This window comes from Hippoglossus stenolepis, chromosome 3, assembly GCF_022539355.2.
Source record: "Hippoglossus stenolepis isolate QCI-W04-F060 chromosome 3, HSTE1.2, whole genome shotgun sequence".
NCBI lineage: Eukaryota > Metazoa > Chordata > Actinopteri > Pleuronectiformes > Pleuronectidae > Hippoglossus > Hippoglossus stenolepis.
In genome coordinates, this window is record NC_061485.1 from 8,451,827 (window position 1) to 8,467,285 (window position 15,459).

General features: G+C 42.5%; 1 protein-coding gene across 4 annotated transcripts in view; it reads right to left on the reverse strand.

Annotated features, from left to right (window-relative positions):
• The window catches only part of slc12a5a (solute carrier family 12 member 5a), a 133,273-nt gene that overhangs the window by 10,603 nt on the left and 107,211 nt on the right, over nucleotides 1-15,459 (reverse strand). For all 4 annotated transcript variants that reach the window (XM_035152608.2, XM_035152607.2, XM_035152610.2 and 1 more), the window contains exons 5-13: nucleotides 7,777-7,831; nucleotides 6,745-6,875; nucleotides 3,483-3,730; nucleotides 2,599-2,810; nucleotides 1,999-2,166; nucleotides 1,628-1,726; nucleotides 729-786; nucleotides 456-630; nucleotides 207-325 (exon numbers count right to left, since the gene is read on the reverse strand). In XM_035152608.2, the coding sequence (XP_035008499.1) occupies nucleotides 207-325; nucleotides 456-630; nucleotides 729-786; nucleotides 1,628-1,726; nucleotides 1,999-2,166; nucleotides 2,599-2,810; nucleotides 3,483-3,730; nucleotides 6,745-6,875; nucleotides 7,777-7,831 (1,265 nt within the window). The remainder of the gene's footprint in view (nucleotides 1-206; nucleotides 326-455; nucleotides 631-728; nucleotides 787-1,627; nucleotides 1,727-1,998; nucleotides 2,167-2,598; nucleotides 2,811-3,482; nucleotides 3,731-6,744; nucleotides 6,876-7,776; nucleotides 7,832-15,459) is intronic.

Genomic DNA, 15,459 nt, shown 5'->3' on the forward strand with positions numbered 1-15,459 from the left:
AGTGTGTTGGCTCAGTTTCCGTCACATTTACTGCCATTTGTATGTACTACCTAAGCAGAACAGGGATCTGCCCCTTTTGGGTGACGAATTCAACCCTGAGCCCATTGGTGTTATTTAGGGAATAGCCGGGGACTGGCTGCTCCCAGATCTCCCACAGTTTGTTCTTAAAAATGAAAGCAAATTAGAGAGATCGCTTCAGTTCTCACATGGAGAGGATGGGAGCCACCGCGTCCAGGGAGGCGATGAGGATGCCGCTCTCACAGATACAAGCTGTCAGCAGGAGGGACCATGTGGGTTCCCCGTTGGCCTTCCCATGGCCGAAGATCTGAAGGGACGACAGAAAACACAGCTGTTGTTTCAAAATATGCCTGCTTGAAATGAGTTTTCCTGTCAGTCATCACTTGAAAGGAGGGAAACATTATGCACATGATATGTAGATGAGCAGACAGACTGACCCGGAGGGCGGGCACGATGCCGTCCTTGGCGATGGCCTGCAGGAGCCGAGGAGCTCCTGTCAGACTCTGCAGCCCCGCCCCACAGGTCGAGAAAAAGGAGCCAATCACAATCACCCACGGTGACGGCCAGGCTAGCGTGCCAATCACCAGGTTCCCATGCACCCCCTCTCCGAACCTGAGGGAGATGGGGAAAAGGTTGCCATTTCAAACACATGACATCTCAGCCCTTTGTTGCACTTTCTGTAGCAAAGATAACACAACACAAACACTTACTTGTCTCTGAGGACCACGCCCTCGATGCAGGCACCAAATAGAAACACACTGGACATGTCTGAACAGTTATGGATCAGGAAATTTATCACACAGACAGGGGGTATGTTTTTCAGATGGGGGATATCCAATATTTGATCAGCTTAATTTTCAAAAAAAAATTATAAGCCTTTACTTTGAAGCTGCATTTGATGATCTGATAAGTCAATTACCTTGATTTGCCAGGAAAAGACATCAATCGATTTAGTTTGGGATAATATCTCAGAGATCAGTGACATTGTAACTAATATCCTTCTGCTTTATTAACTTGTGATTGCAAAGGCAGCTCGGTGATGCGATTAGATGTTCCTAATCAAATTGGGTTAGATCCTGAGCAGATTAGCGCGAGATACATCAGAGACATTCAACATGGCTGCCTCAGAGGATACAGAGGCCTGCAATCACGTATAGTTTTTATGTTGTGTGTAGCCGCCAAGAGACGACAGGAAAATACAAATATACAAGACAAAATACTGTATGAAGATGGTGGAAAGCGCATTCAAAAGTTAAGACCAAAAAAAGATGAGCAAAACCATCAGGGTTTAGGAAAAGATGGTCAACTTCCATGAATGATACAGGCAGACAAATAAAGTAAAATACTTTAAAACAATGCCCCTGGATTATGGAGCTCCAATCAATGTGGTTTTGCACCAGTGGACCAGCACTGTTTGACCAATCACTGAGTGGGTAGGAGAATTTTAAGATGTCTAATACTGACAAGGTCAAAATGAACCTAAACTCGCAGACATTAGTAAAGTCTCTTACCTGGGCTGATAGGTAATTATCCATTCATATGATATTTGCTCTCAAAAAATCTGACACTGCTTCTTATTATCCTGCAGGGGGCAGTAGTGAGAGGATACAGACTATGGAGGTGGTGGTGATGGCTGCAATGGTTCCAACGGGGATGGACTTCTGGGCATCACGCAGGTCACCGGAGCGGTTGGAGCCAGCCATGATCCCTGAACAGATTGTCAAGAAGGAAACACGGTCAGAGATTCACACACGTGAAAACAACACGTGTTTGTGTTAGAAAGCAGCAGAATGTCCATTTATTCCTACACATGAATAACACAGATTCTGATGCAGAGTGAGTTTACATTTTAACTGAGTTGTGACGAAAAACCTCGGCTTTTAGGTCATAGTCCTACGATAAACGTCCGGGTGCAAAACTCTCACACCAAAAAACATGAACATTATTTGAGTAAAGTCAGGAGAACACATGAAGTTTCACCTGTCACAGAGGGGAAGTAGATGCCGACCAGCAGCGTGAAAAAGCTGGTGATGTCAGCCAACACGTAGCGGTTAGAGTTGGTCAGAGGTTGGTCCTGCTCCTCCACTGAGTACATGTACTTCCTGGCAACCAGGTCGCCCTTCTCGTAGTAGTTCCCGAACATGTTCTCTTGGTGGATGAGAGGGATGTGGGGAGGAATAAAAGAACAGGTGAATGTTTCGTGTAAACTGGATGTTGAAATCATGACCTGATATCTTCTGAACGTACGAAGCCTATAGAAATGATTCACCCCCCTCTGAAGGTCAATAAAAGGATAAAAGACATTGTCACATCTTAAAGCAACACTAGGTAACTTTTACAGAGCAACAGCGCCCTCTGCAGCCAAGCAAGATTTGGATGGGCTCCGTGTCTGAGCGATTAATTGTTTTTCATGTAGAGAAAAAAGCCTGTTAATGTGTTGACCAGAGCTCTGGGAGTCATGAAAGACATGCATTTTGTTTCTTACATGGACAAAACTGTTTTCACTGTTCTTGTGTTTGAATCTAACTGTTCTAAGGAACAGGAGCACGTTTCCTTTACTTCCAGACTAAATTAACCAACCTGCCAGGACTCCACTCATGACCCCCGGGATGCCCTGGATCTGAGTCAGGTTGTTGGCGACGAAGTACTGGTCGCAGGTGGCGTTGAGTAAAGGTGAATCGCAGAACATGCTCCACAGCTGGGTGGTGATTGTCCCATTGGCTGTTTCAATGGTCTTGGCACACACGTCGAAGGTTTTCCACACCAGAGTGCGGTTCCCCAAGACGCACACACTGGAGAGCAGAAAGGCACAAAAGGTCTGAGGGGGGAGTTGTTGTAGTGGCTGGTGTGTGGATGTAAAAATTATAATTAATTTGGAACCACAGATGTAAATAGATGTAAACTTTTAGTAATTAAAAACTAAACCTGACAGAGCTGAGTCAAAGAATGTAGTTGAATTTAAATTTCAAACTTCAGCCTCGAACAGCAATCGCTCCACAGGAAACATTGATAAATATTTGTTGCAGGTCACAGCACGTCTGTACGTCTGGAGGTTAAAGATGCTCTGAACTGGGCTGTAAACTGTTGAGTTAAGTATCTTAATGACTATTTCAGTGTAAAGCAGGAAGTAATTACATGCTCAAATAATGACTTTGACACAACTATAAAATACATTATTCAAAATATATAGTTTTCCTACAAGGGAAAAACCTGCAAATTAAAGAATCAATTCTAAAATAATGTTCAAATTGATCATTATTTGTATGCACGGCAGTGTCACTGGAACATGAGAGAAGAAACAATGTTATTCCCAGCAGATGGCTGTCTAGTATCAGATCAATCAAACCTAGTGTTTGTGCTCAAACATCTGGTGTGTTGTCGCCCAGGTGTTTCCATCTATATAAGTGTTGTGGTTTTTATATCCTTGCTAATCTTATATTCTGTTGTGGGATGTCTTTGCTTACGGGAAGTCGGGAGGATCGACGGCGGTCTTGATGACGCCGGCATAGACGGCCAGGATGGAGAGGATGACGCAGGCCAGAAACACCAGGGCCAACTTGTTGACGTACTTGACGCCGACAAACACCACCGTGGCCATGGAGGTCAACAGGATGGTGCCGTACACGCGCATGTTGTTGAGCAGGGCAGCCTCCGCTTCGGCACCTTCCAGGCCTTCCAGGGGAAAGATGGCCGCTTTGGGATATATGTAGATCTGAAGTACAGAGATTAAATTACAATTTTTTAACCATTATGTATCCAGGGGAAATCACACCTGCATTTTTCTCGTAAAGGTTCTATACGATCTCCTTCGTAGCTCAAGGGCATCTCGGTGCCAGTTGTTTAGGGAATGCAACTCATCCACTTCCCCTCCTCACTTTCCCCCCCCGGCCTGTCTGGGGATTTTTAACTGGCAGATTTCAGGTCACAAGCCTGCACCTCTCGCTCTTTGTTTACTGCTGAATTTAATAAATTTCACACACAGAAATGTAATAAAAGAGAGGTGAGAAAGGCAGCGAGGGATGAGGTGATTGAGGAGGACAACTCTGTGAAGTGTGAAAGCATGTGATGCTCACATTAACAGTCCTCTGATGGAGCTGGAAGCAGCACACATAATATTGGCTGCTATTTTAACTCGGTTTAATTAAAGAACTCAAGCATGGTATTAATATTCGAAATGAACTGCCATTATTACGCTGCTACTACTGGCCGATCTAAGAATAGCTCCATCATACATAAAACGGTAAACCCCTAATTATCCCGTCAGTATCTGTCATCAGCTTTAGATGATTCACGGATAGGCTGTTACATAAGCACGGGAATTTCTCTTTTTTTTAAATAATCACTTGGTTTCCACCCAAACTGATTAATCACCACAAAGAGCAGAGAATATGAAGAGGGACGAGCGGGGAATCGTGCCTCAGTTCGGCCACTTGGCTAAGAACAGCATATCACTAGGCAAACAAATCTCCTGCTCCACTGTGAACTGCTCATGCTTCCTAAAATAGCAGCATCAGTTTGTGTTCTTAGCTCGGGTGGAAGGATGAAACACATTCAAATCAGCCTTCTCCAGATCCGCTCCTTACAATTCTGCAGGGATTGTTATTTTACAATGGAAACTAAGCCAGCTTTGACCCAGAAGACAGAATTAACCTCTAGGCATGATCAAACTCTGCATATCCATTAGAGGCATCCAGAAGGAGAATAAGGAAAAAAAAAAATAAAACATACTCTGGGATGTTGATAACAGGAGACCAAAGTGACGGGAGCTGTTTCAAAAAAGTGGTCTTGTTACTCCGCCAGTGTCTTGATCTCCCGCTATTTGCATAATTACCCAGTGCTCCATGCAGCATGGGCTGCAGTGGAAGAGGCGTCTCATAAAAGAGCAGAGGAGGTGGAGGAGGAGGAGAGAAATGAAGATCGAGATGAAAGATCCTTGCATTTCATCAATTTATCAGATTCCACATTGAAGAACACGGTGCTCGAGAAAAAATAGCTTCAAAGTAAACTGAGGTGGAAAATAAACTGAAGGAGAGAAGAATTTCCACTAAGACGCGGCACACAGTGCTGCAGCGCTCATTTTCTCTTTTTTAATTGGAGCACAGGGGCTTTGCCGCATTTGCTAATTCACCATTAATTTTACCGCACTGAAGTGTCAGTTATTAGGCAGCACATAATTATGCCATCAAGGATTACAGGAATATCAGAGGGTGTTCTCAGATTATATTCTGACAAACTGGATTTAGATAAAAATCCACTGACCATGAAAAAGTAACACATCCCTGTGGCTAAACAGCTTTTGGATTATGGACAGTTTTCTTGTGTTTGGATTTGGTTTGTGTTTCGTTGTTTTTCCCTGAGTTGTCCGTTTCCTGTTTTATTTTGAAATTGTGCTCCTTGTGTGTCTCTTTACTTCTTGCCTTTGTCCTGATCCTCTCCTTTATGATCGTCTGCACCTGTTCTGAATGTGTTTCACCTGTGTTCACTCATCCCTTGTGTATAAAGTCTCCGTGACTCCCTTAGTCTCTGTCACCTAGTTTTGCTCGTATGCGTTGTGCGTTGTGCTGCCGTTCCCAGTTTCCCATGTGTTTCCCTGCATGTTGAGTTTTGATCATTGTTTTTTGGATCCTGTTTTTGCGTTAAGTTCCTTTTCCTCACACTTGCCTACAATAAAGGACTCTTTGTCTTTTCACCCGAATCTGTGGCTCCTGCATTTGGGTCCTCCAGCTCCACATTGTGACACAACTTCCTTTTGAAAGCAGCTTTTGTCACCACGTTATTGCTCTGACAAAATCGTAAAAGCGTGACATTCAAAGGTTCATTAATGTGAAGGAAAAGCTGTGATTTGAGTGGTCACCCTCCTCTAACCTGGCGACACTGTCCCATCATTTCCCCTCCAGCTCACATTGGTCCGGCGACTCCCCGGATGAATCAGCTTGGAATGGATGTCATTTCAAGGAGGCTGTACGATAGAGGGCTGACGTTCTCTACTCATGTCAACATGAACCCTTTTAATTTACAGTCGGACGAATAAACAAACATGGCAGCTGGGAAGATGTATAAATCCAGAATGATAGTTTTGCTTTATATCTAAAGCAGCTTCATTTCTTATTAATCCAGGTATGTATTTTCAAGTCTTTTGATTTGTTAATGTGTAAATGTAAATGATGAATAGCTTAATGTCACTGTAATCACTGAGCCCTTTTATCGGGTCTAAATTAAATTCATCTTAACCTAAAAGGTTGTAAAACGTAAGCACATTTTGAGAATATGCTGGTACGTGACAAGATTATGTTATTCTGTGTTAAGATAGCAGATGAGGGTTGAGTTTCATTATCTGTAGTTTGTGTTTGAGTTGTTTTTGGTGGAAAGTGAAGAACTATAGGAACTGAATCAAGGGGACACATACCAGTGAGGTTTAAACAATCCATATGATTTTAATCCCTGTAAATGTGATTTACTTATTATGAAATTCTAATAAAAATCTATGCATTAAGTCATTTTCAGGATTGTTTTTGTGCTGTAGACATATGAACATTTGCATATTGGTCGAGTTATTGGGCTCAATCACGTCCTTAATGTTTCACGACTGGATGTTTGATCCTTGACTCATCTTGATCCCTCTCCTCCAAACAACGGTACATGGATTCAATCCTTATCAAACTGAGAAATGATGAAGCCCTGACGAAGAGACAGATCTGAGAGAGGAGTAAAGAGGATGTTTCTCACCAGGAGAAGCTCGATGGCCCCCAGGATGTACATGGCTCCAGCGTAGGTGGTCCCCAGATAGAAACAGATCCCCACTGCTCCCCCAAACTCAGGGCCCAGCGAACGGGATATCATGTAGTAGGCTCCTCCAGCTGCGCACGCACACACACAAGCACAGAGAGATTGTAATTCCATTTTCTTTGTCAAGTTACATTTTAATGACACATTATTGTTACTCTTGAGGTTTGACAGGGGTATGCCACCATTTTGGAGCTGCGAAAAAACCTTAACAACGTCAGTTAACTTAGCAATTACAAAAAAATGAAGTAGTGGAAAATTGATAAAAAATGTCCATCATGTTACCAGAGAACAAAATAAGACACAACAGGTAGATTTTTTGACATTTTTGCTGTAAAAATGACTAAAATTCATTGATTTTTACTTTTCATAGATTGATGAATAATCTAATTTAGTATTCGCACCAATTTGGTTTTGTCACATTGTTTTCCAGTACTTGAAGCTTTTGTTTTGCCATTTTTGTCACATTTTTTTCTTTGTTTGCTTGTACTTTCTAACACTGTGAACATAAATAGATAAAGACTTAAATCAGAACATTGCAGCAGCATTAAGGCTGGTCCCAGTAACTACAGAGAGTGATGTACGGTTTCACACTTTTCTACAGGCCTGCTTCTTTTGCACCAACTCCTGCTGTCCACACCAACTGCTAAGACGCATACCATCATTGCCATGTAAACTCACATTATGAAATATAACTACTGCTTAATGTGCACATTACTGTGTTTGCAGGCAGATTCAAACACATACATTTACTTCAACATGACAGGCACTTGGCCAGTGCTTTATTTTGTGTATCTAATGCTGTGCGATAACATGTTAAAGTGCACAAGATCCCAGACTAAGGCGTTTAATGTTTCTGGGGATATCAAGCTGTGTTGGGTGCAACATGCCAGAAGCAATCAGCGAAAAGAGAAATTTAGAAGCGGACAGCGTCAAACAGTGATGGCTGTGTGGTGCCAGCGTCTGCTCACCCACCTGGCACTACTCCATTGGTAGCGATGGCACTCATCGAGATGGCAGTCAGCATGGTCTAAACAGAGAGGGAGCAGAAAACGACAATTAGATCATATTTACCACACTCCACATATACTGAGAATATTAGCAGTTCACTGCTGAGTTTAATATGCTCACAATGACTCCGGTATTTTGTTTATCATGGTTACAATCTTTTCTTATGGATTTGTTTTATGAATCTTGCCTGTCATGATGGTGAGAGTGAACGGGAAAGGAAGGGGAGAAAGAAGAGAAACCAGGTGAGTTACCAATGTGCCAATATGCTCACAACTGGTCATTTCCCTTAGCACGTTATCAGGACATGTTACTAAAAGCATATTACTTCCTGGTGGACAAGTCAAGGGAGTCATTACATTTCTTTCACACATGAAGTAAAGTCCAGATATATTTTCCTGACCATTTCCAGAGGGGCTGAATATGGAAAATATCCGAGTCAGTTGCTCTGGACGTTTTCAACAACTTATCCTGCCAAGCCCCAACTAAGATGTCAGGAAAATGTCAGAGTGAGTCCATGTGAGAATATGTCCGGAAAGTTCACAGCAAGCAAGTGGGCGTTAATGCGACGGACACAAAACTGGAAAAGCACAAATATCAGAAAAAGTCCTACTTTTACATTTAGTAAAGTCCTGACATATAAACTATCTCCCAGTGTTGTCCATCATAACGTCGTCAGGGCCTGTGGTGCATAACATCAACACGCCCTGCATCAGAGTTTACATGGGAACAGCAGCCATTTACAACAGCTCTAAATGCTGAAGCTGCCTGCTTGTTTATTAGATAAATAATAAAGCCACAGGGCCTGTCAGCAGCTGTCAGAGCGAATTCAAACAACCAATGACAACTCTCACACAACTCCGGTATTGAGTGGGAGAAAAAAAAAAACACTGGAAGAAATGTAAGGGCATGCTACAGTGGAGATCACTAGTTGCCTGCAACACAAACAGCCAGCCATCATTGCCCTGCAGAGAGAGAGAGAGAGAGGGAGAGAGAGAGAGAGAGAGAGAAGCAGCGAGCGGAAGTACAGAGCAGAATAATAAAAACTGACAAAGTGAGAAACAGTGAGGCTGAGTGAGGAGGAGAGGGAGAGAGAGAGAGAGAGAGAGAGAGAGAGAGAGAGAGAGAGAGAGAGAGAGAGGGATAGTGTGTGTGACAGTACAAAGACGACATTAAGATTTCATCACTCTTTCAAATGCAATTGTTGTATTTCTGAGTGTCTTTTCACATTGTCTGCATATGAAAGAGAGCGATGGAGACAAAGAGGAGGATGAGGAGGAGATGTGAGAGCAGGCTGGTAAAAGTCGCTCCGACTTTCTGCCCCGACTTTTTCCCTTTTTCTACTTTTCTGCCTCACTGCTGTATTGATATTCTTTTTTTCATTTTCATCCAGAAATAATTGTTATTACAGCTTTTGTTTTAGTAATTGTTAAGTGGGTTTAGTGGTGTTATCACATATTAGTCATTGCCGTGTTCCTGAACTGCGTTTGCTGATGAGGAAATCAAACTATTCTTATTTTCCACATTTGAGCCGTTTTTCCATGTAAGTATCTCAGAGCAGCACGACTAAGATCGGAGTGAGCGAGGCCTCTGATGGAGAACAGTGTGGTGGTTCCCAGCCACAGGACGACATGCTGGGTATATTTGACTATCACTACGTCTATCTCTGTGAAGACTGTAATGTGGTTAGTGTCACCTGAGGGCCTGCTGGACTCAAGAGCGAGCGGGACTGGTCTCTGTTCTTCTCTCTAATCTGGTTCTAATGAGGCCACAAGCTCTTCTCCCACCACAGCAGATAAGACAGTAATTGTTTAAGTGTTTTATCTGATGTGGGCAGCCGCCACGCAGAGGTAGTGAGTCGCACGCTGAATCACTGAATCACCACACAACTGTACAGAGCAGCCACCAATGGGCTCTTATGATTTACACGGTCAAGTACTTTTAATGTATTGTACATTAAGGGTTATATATGACTGTGGATTACATATATTTCAAGAATGGTAAATTGAAAGGGTTTAAACACATATCAAACTAGAGGAGCTTTAAGAGCACATACCTAAACAACCCTACACGTCTCTAATAGAAAAATAACCAAATTGTGCAAATTTCAGCACCATGAGTATGTCTGTTTGTTTTTTTACATCACAATCTGCATGTTATTCGCGGAGAAATTGATTCAAAAAGAAAAAATGCCTTACTTGCAATGTTAAAAAATATTTAGAAAAGATTATCTATCTGTCCTTTTTCTCAAATCTGCAGAAAAAGGCTTTTTAGTTTTCCCCTTAACTGTGATGCCCCATCCCTCCACCAGGTTTTTGGTTTAATCCTGCTGACAAATCAACAGACAAACCAACAGAGAGACGATAAAAATGTAATAAACTCTAAACAGTGATAACGCTTGTGCGATTGTGCATTGAATGTGGAGATTGGTTTCTGTTTTTAGCCTTCGCCTAAGCAAAAAAAGTGTGTGAGTTAAGATGTAAGGAATAAATTAATTATCCACTCTAATACAAACTGTGATCATTATGTACAGCTCACTTGTTTACTACCATGTAGGTCACCCTCTATTGTCTACCTGCAGTCGTATAAGGCTAACGTAGCGTAATAATGTGGCTATATAACTAAAGTGGGTTTTATAATTAGCATTCAAACCAAGTTATGTTTGAACAAAATTACGATCTCACATTTGACGTATATTTATGTATGGTGCAAATTACTAGGTCTAATTATCTCGACCCTACAAGACAAAAACAAAGCTGTTTCTTTATATTTGTTTGTCTACATTGAGCATCAACTGGTGGTGCTGACTTTTTTCACAAGCTTCTTATTTTAACACAAATCAACTCAGAAGCTTTAAATTTATGATTATGGAGCTAATGATAATTAGATTAGAAGATTAATAACCTCTGTGTCAAATCAGGAGTCCATAGTCTTAACAATGATCATTTTCTGGGATAAATCTGCCACCGTGTAAACTGCACATGTGAAAACATAGAACCAGACAGGTACAGCAGGGAATCATCAGTTGATTTCTTTTCATTGATTTGGATAATTCATTAATATTATTATAGATTCATCTACGTTTTTCAGTGTAAATCTCTACAAAACCATTATCCAATCTGTCAAATGACCTCCAGACAGTTTTCAATGACGACTGTTACCTCTCAGAGCTCCACGTCCTCTCAGGTGAGTTTGGTCATTTCACTTCTGTCCTCTGGTTAGTGTCTGATGGCCTGTCTGTCATTTTTATTTGACTGAATTTCCTTTCTTTTCTTTTTTTTTTTAAGAATCCCATCCGGCCACTTTTACCTTTACTGTTAGCAGTGTCCTACTTTCACTCCGAACGACCCTCTGGGCGTCGCTGCAGACGGGAACATTGTAAACGTCATCAATCAGCTGCTGCCACAAACTCAGTGGATTGCTCTGAACCAACCTGCAAAGTTTGCACCGACGCCGGAAGGTCACACTAATTTTTTGCTGCAAATGTAAATAGACCGAAACCCAATGTCAAGCTGAGATGAAAAAGATTTTTTTTAAAGCTTTTCTTTGTCCTTTACTTTCCCTTGAGGTGGTTGATTGTCACTTTACCTTCCGTCCTCAGTGTTGCTGCAATGGGCAGAATAATCAGTATTTTCTTCCCACTGACCCAGAGCCTGTGGTCTGCTTTATTGTCCCATTTTCAGGCGATGCAGGTGACCTGAAACTGTGATGGTTTGAGAGTACGTGTGATGAAGTATATACCGTCTAACTCCACCTCCCTCTGCAGTCTGGAGGACCCACACGCACCCTACGTGCTGTCTGTAGACAACCTCAGATTATGCCATCTGCCATCTGTCTCGTCCGTATGAGGTGTAACAGCAGACAGCTCTTATATGAGATGTAAGGATTTCATTTTAAGCAAGAAAAACTTAAATAATTACCAAGCCATCGCAGTTATCGCTGAGCCTGAGGAATGTATTTGGAGGAGAGGCTAATTTTAATTTTTAAGAAAAGTCTGCTAGATGACATCCCACCGACTGTGACTGCAAAGGACACCGGGGCTGTTTCTTCCCAGAGCTACAGACAAACTCTGACTTGGCCTTTGGTTGACCTCGGTGTTGAGCAGAAATTGGTTTTGACAGGAATGGAGTTTTTCGAGCTGCCCCGAGAGCGTGTTTCATTAGCTGCTTCATTACATAAACGCAGAATAGTTAGTTCGGTGTGCTGTTTATCACGCGGAATCCCGGCGGGCGGTGCGCAGCAGAGGGCAAAAAACTCTCCGGTGAAGGAGACGGAGGTGATTGTTACCGAGCACAAGAGGATGGCGGGATGCGGCATGAGTGAGAAAGGAGGAGAGCGGTGGGAAATGGTAGGAGGAAAAAGAGAGAGAGGGCGAGAGAGGCATGAGGAAACAAAAGAAAGGAGGAGAGCGAGAGGAAATAATGAGACGGGAAAATGAGAAAAAAGAGGCTGGAGAAAGCGAAAGAGATGAGGGTAAAAAATGAAAAGGACCGAGGGAGAAAAGCATCCTTAGCATTTAAATGAGTCACGACAGAGGGCAGGCCACCCTTCCCCTCGCAGCATTTAGATTCAAGACCTGGAAGTAATGAGGAAGGCCAAACAACAGATGACTTTCCATCAAGAATATTAAACCTCATTTTATCTTGGTGACAAGGCGGCATTCATTATCTGGGCTAAAAATACCCCCCACACAGAGCACATGTTTGAATTCTCCGGGCTCGGAGAACGCCGACTATACTGACTTTTTAAAATGGCTGGTTGTGTGTAACGCGTGGTTAATGGTATAACGTGTCAGAGCTGTTCCACATGGAGGCACGTTCTTCATATAGTAATGATTCACGGAACATGGAAAGGTTCCGCGGCTTGTTAATGTTCTGTCAAAATGTCCTGTGAGGGGAAACAACAGTGCGAGTGTTGGACAGGTACAGATGTGCGTCGCTGTGGCTGAGCAGCTAATGAAAAGTGTTCTGTCAGCAATATCCCAACATGTGAATAAAACATGGGATCACGCTGCATATTATTGAGCTTTTTACGGCACGCCTGATCCCTTCGCTCTTCAAGTCATGTGGATTTCACTTAGGTGGAGATCTCTGCGTACATGTATGTGCACACACACACACACACACACACACACACACACACACACACACACACACACACACACACACACACACACACACACACACACACACACACACACACACACACACACACACACACACACACACACACACACACACACACACACACACACACACACTCTGCGGTGTGTTGCTGGCAACCCCTGGAGGGCTAGGTGGTTATGTGTTATGTAAGGAGCTCAGGAGGAAAGAGGTGGGGGTTTCTCACACACCGTTCATGCTCAGGCTTATCGCCCCGGGGCTCTGCAATGAGCTCCGTGTGACTGATAACAAGCGTGTGTGTGTGTGTGTGAGGGACAGGGACAAACATTGAGAGAAAAAATGAGGGCTAGGGAGGAAGGAAGTGAAATATACTTTTAAGAATTTATACATTCAATGTAATGTAAGTTGTACGTAAGGGAGCTTTAATGTCTGTGAGTGCATGCACACATAATAAATGTGCAGCAGATGTGAGTATCTGTGTTTGTGTGTGTTTGCGTGGCTTCCTGTCAAACCGAGTCTGAACAAGCTTTGATCTTCAAGGCTTTTTTTCCTAATTTTTCCGACTCTATTTTTAGCGTAAAACTGAGCGCAATTTTTTTCTTCTCCCGAGGCTTAGTTTCTCTTTTAGGTAATGAACGTACCAATATTAAAATGAAATATGATTAAATTATTGCTTTTTAAAAATGGGAATAGGAAACTATTTTATAATGATATATTAATCTAATTCAAATGCATTCTGCACAAGACTAGTCCACTGTGTCCTCTGTGTCCTTTGTAAAATAACCAACCATGTTGCAATTTGAATATCTACATTTTAGGGATATAATGAATGATAAATATTAAAAATAGGATATTCAGCATATCATATCAGTTTTCATACAAACTCAGAGTGCCGTTTGAAAGCAGTCTCTACACAGAAACATGATTGGGAAGCATATTGCCTGTGTGTCTGTGCAGGCAACTTTGCTATGGCTGGGATTTGAGGGGGTTGTTCTATAAATACACTCTGTGCTAGAGGAGAATCTAGGCTGCACAAACACACAGACATGCCAACATACAGTCCTGCTACATCGCACCGAGCAAACCAGAGAAAAGCTACACAACCGCCACAGCTGCTTTACAGCTGCTGGACCACGTATTTTGAATTGAAGCATCCTTGGCGGTTCTCTTCAGCGAATATACACTGAAAAGCAGAATTCTCATTGAGATGTCATGTTTCCTGATGCCTGACTCGACGCTGTCCAGTGGCCATGGGACATTGTTCATGTTTTTCAGCAGAAAAGAACTTCAGGTAAAAAGCTCCCACCTCCTTTCTACTGAACAGATAACAGCGTTCATGGAAGAGACACAATATATGCTCCCTGACAATCAAATGCATCAAACAAGTCAAACACAATCAATTTGCAACAGGTCCTCAGATCACTGACAGCACCGCCGTCGATCCTGTGGGACGGTGTCTGTTGTAATTCGAGTCTCAGGGCCACGACGGGGTGTCAGTCCAACACCAAAGTCACACTGACACATGACTGCAGCTCTGTGGCGCTGACATTAATGGGAGCTGGGGAACATCACAGTCTGTCATCTCCCATTTTGTTCTATTAAAAGATTGAATGCGTGGCATCTATAAAACACAACAAGAGCAATGAACAAGCTCCTACTTTCTGCATACCTGGAAGAGAACCCATCCCAATCCTTCCTTGAAATGTTACCTTAATAAGACTTTGGAGGCTTTGGAGCAGGTAATGAATGAATGAGTAGTGATAAGAAGCATTATAAACAGATGCAAGACCCAGTGTCTGGTGCGGGGGTCTGGTATTTTGAGGAGTAATGCAAGAGATGCCAGGGAAGCTATGCTAAGACCTTTAACAGGGATGTGAGTGATTTGTCTAACATTGCATTGCGTGTCATTGTTCTTCTCAGCTTCTCCTTGGTCACTCGGTCTCTTTCTGTGTCCCTGACAACAGACCCATCCATCACAGTCAGACTGACGGTCGGGAGCACCCGGACGCATCAGTGGGCTGGTGGACCGTCAAAAAATCCATAAAGTTTTAACTGTCCTTGTCCGTAGTTTATTTTGAGTATGCCCCACATACACCATCCGACTGTTAGAAATTTCAACGGAAGCTGAAATCACCCAACGAAAGCCCCATTTACTCCTGGTTGAGTTTTGCATTTGGTGAAGAATACAGTATCCAATAGTTTTGGGAAATTACTGAGCCTTTTAAAAAACGATGAAAGTACATAATTGTGACCAATTTTTTTAAGAGTCACTAAAGTGGGAGTGAATGGGTTTGGGGCCAAAAACAGACTTAGGGAGATGAAAAGTAAAGACACATTTTTATTTTTGGTCTTATTATAAGAATATGATCAATCTTATCCATTGGACAAAGTGGTCTTACAACATGAATGATCTGTTTGTCTGTCTGAGGATAGTAATGTCCTTTAGAGTCTGCATTTAGAGACAGAAACACAATATATGAGTCTTTGCATTGGTCGGTGTGGCAGTAAAATCTTGGCTTCAGAAAGA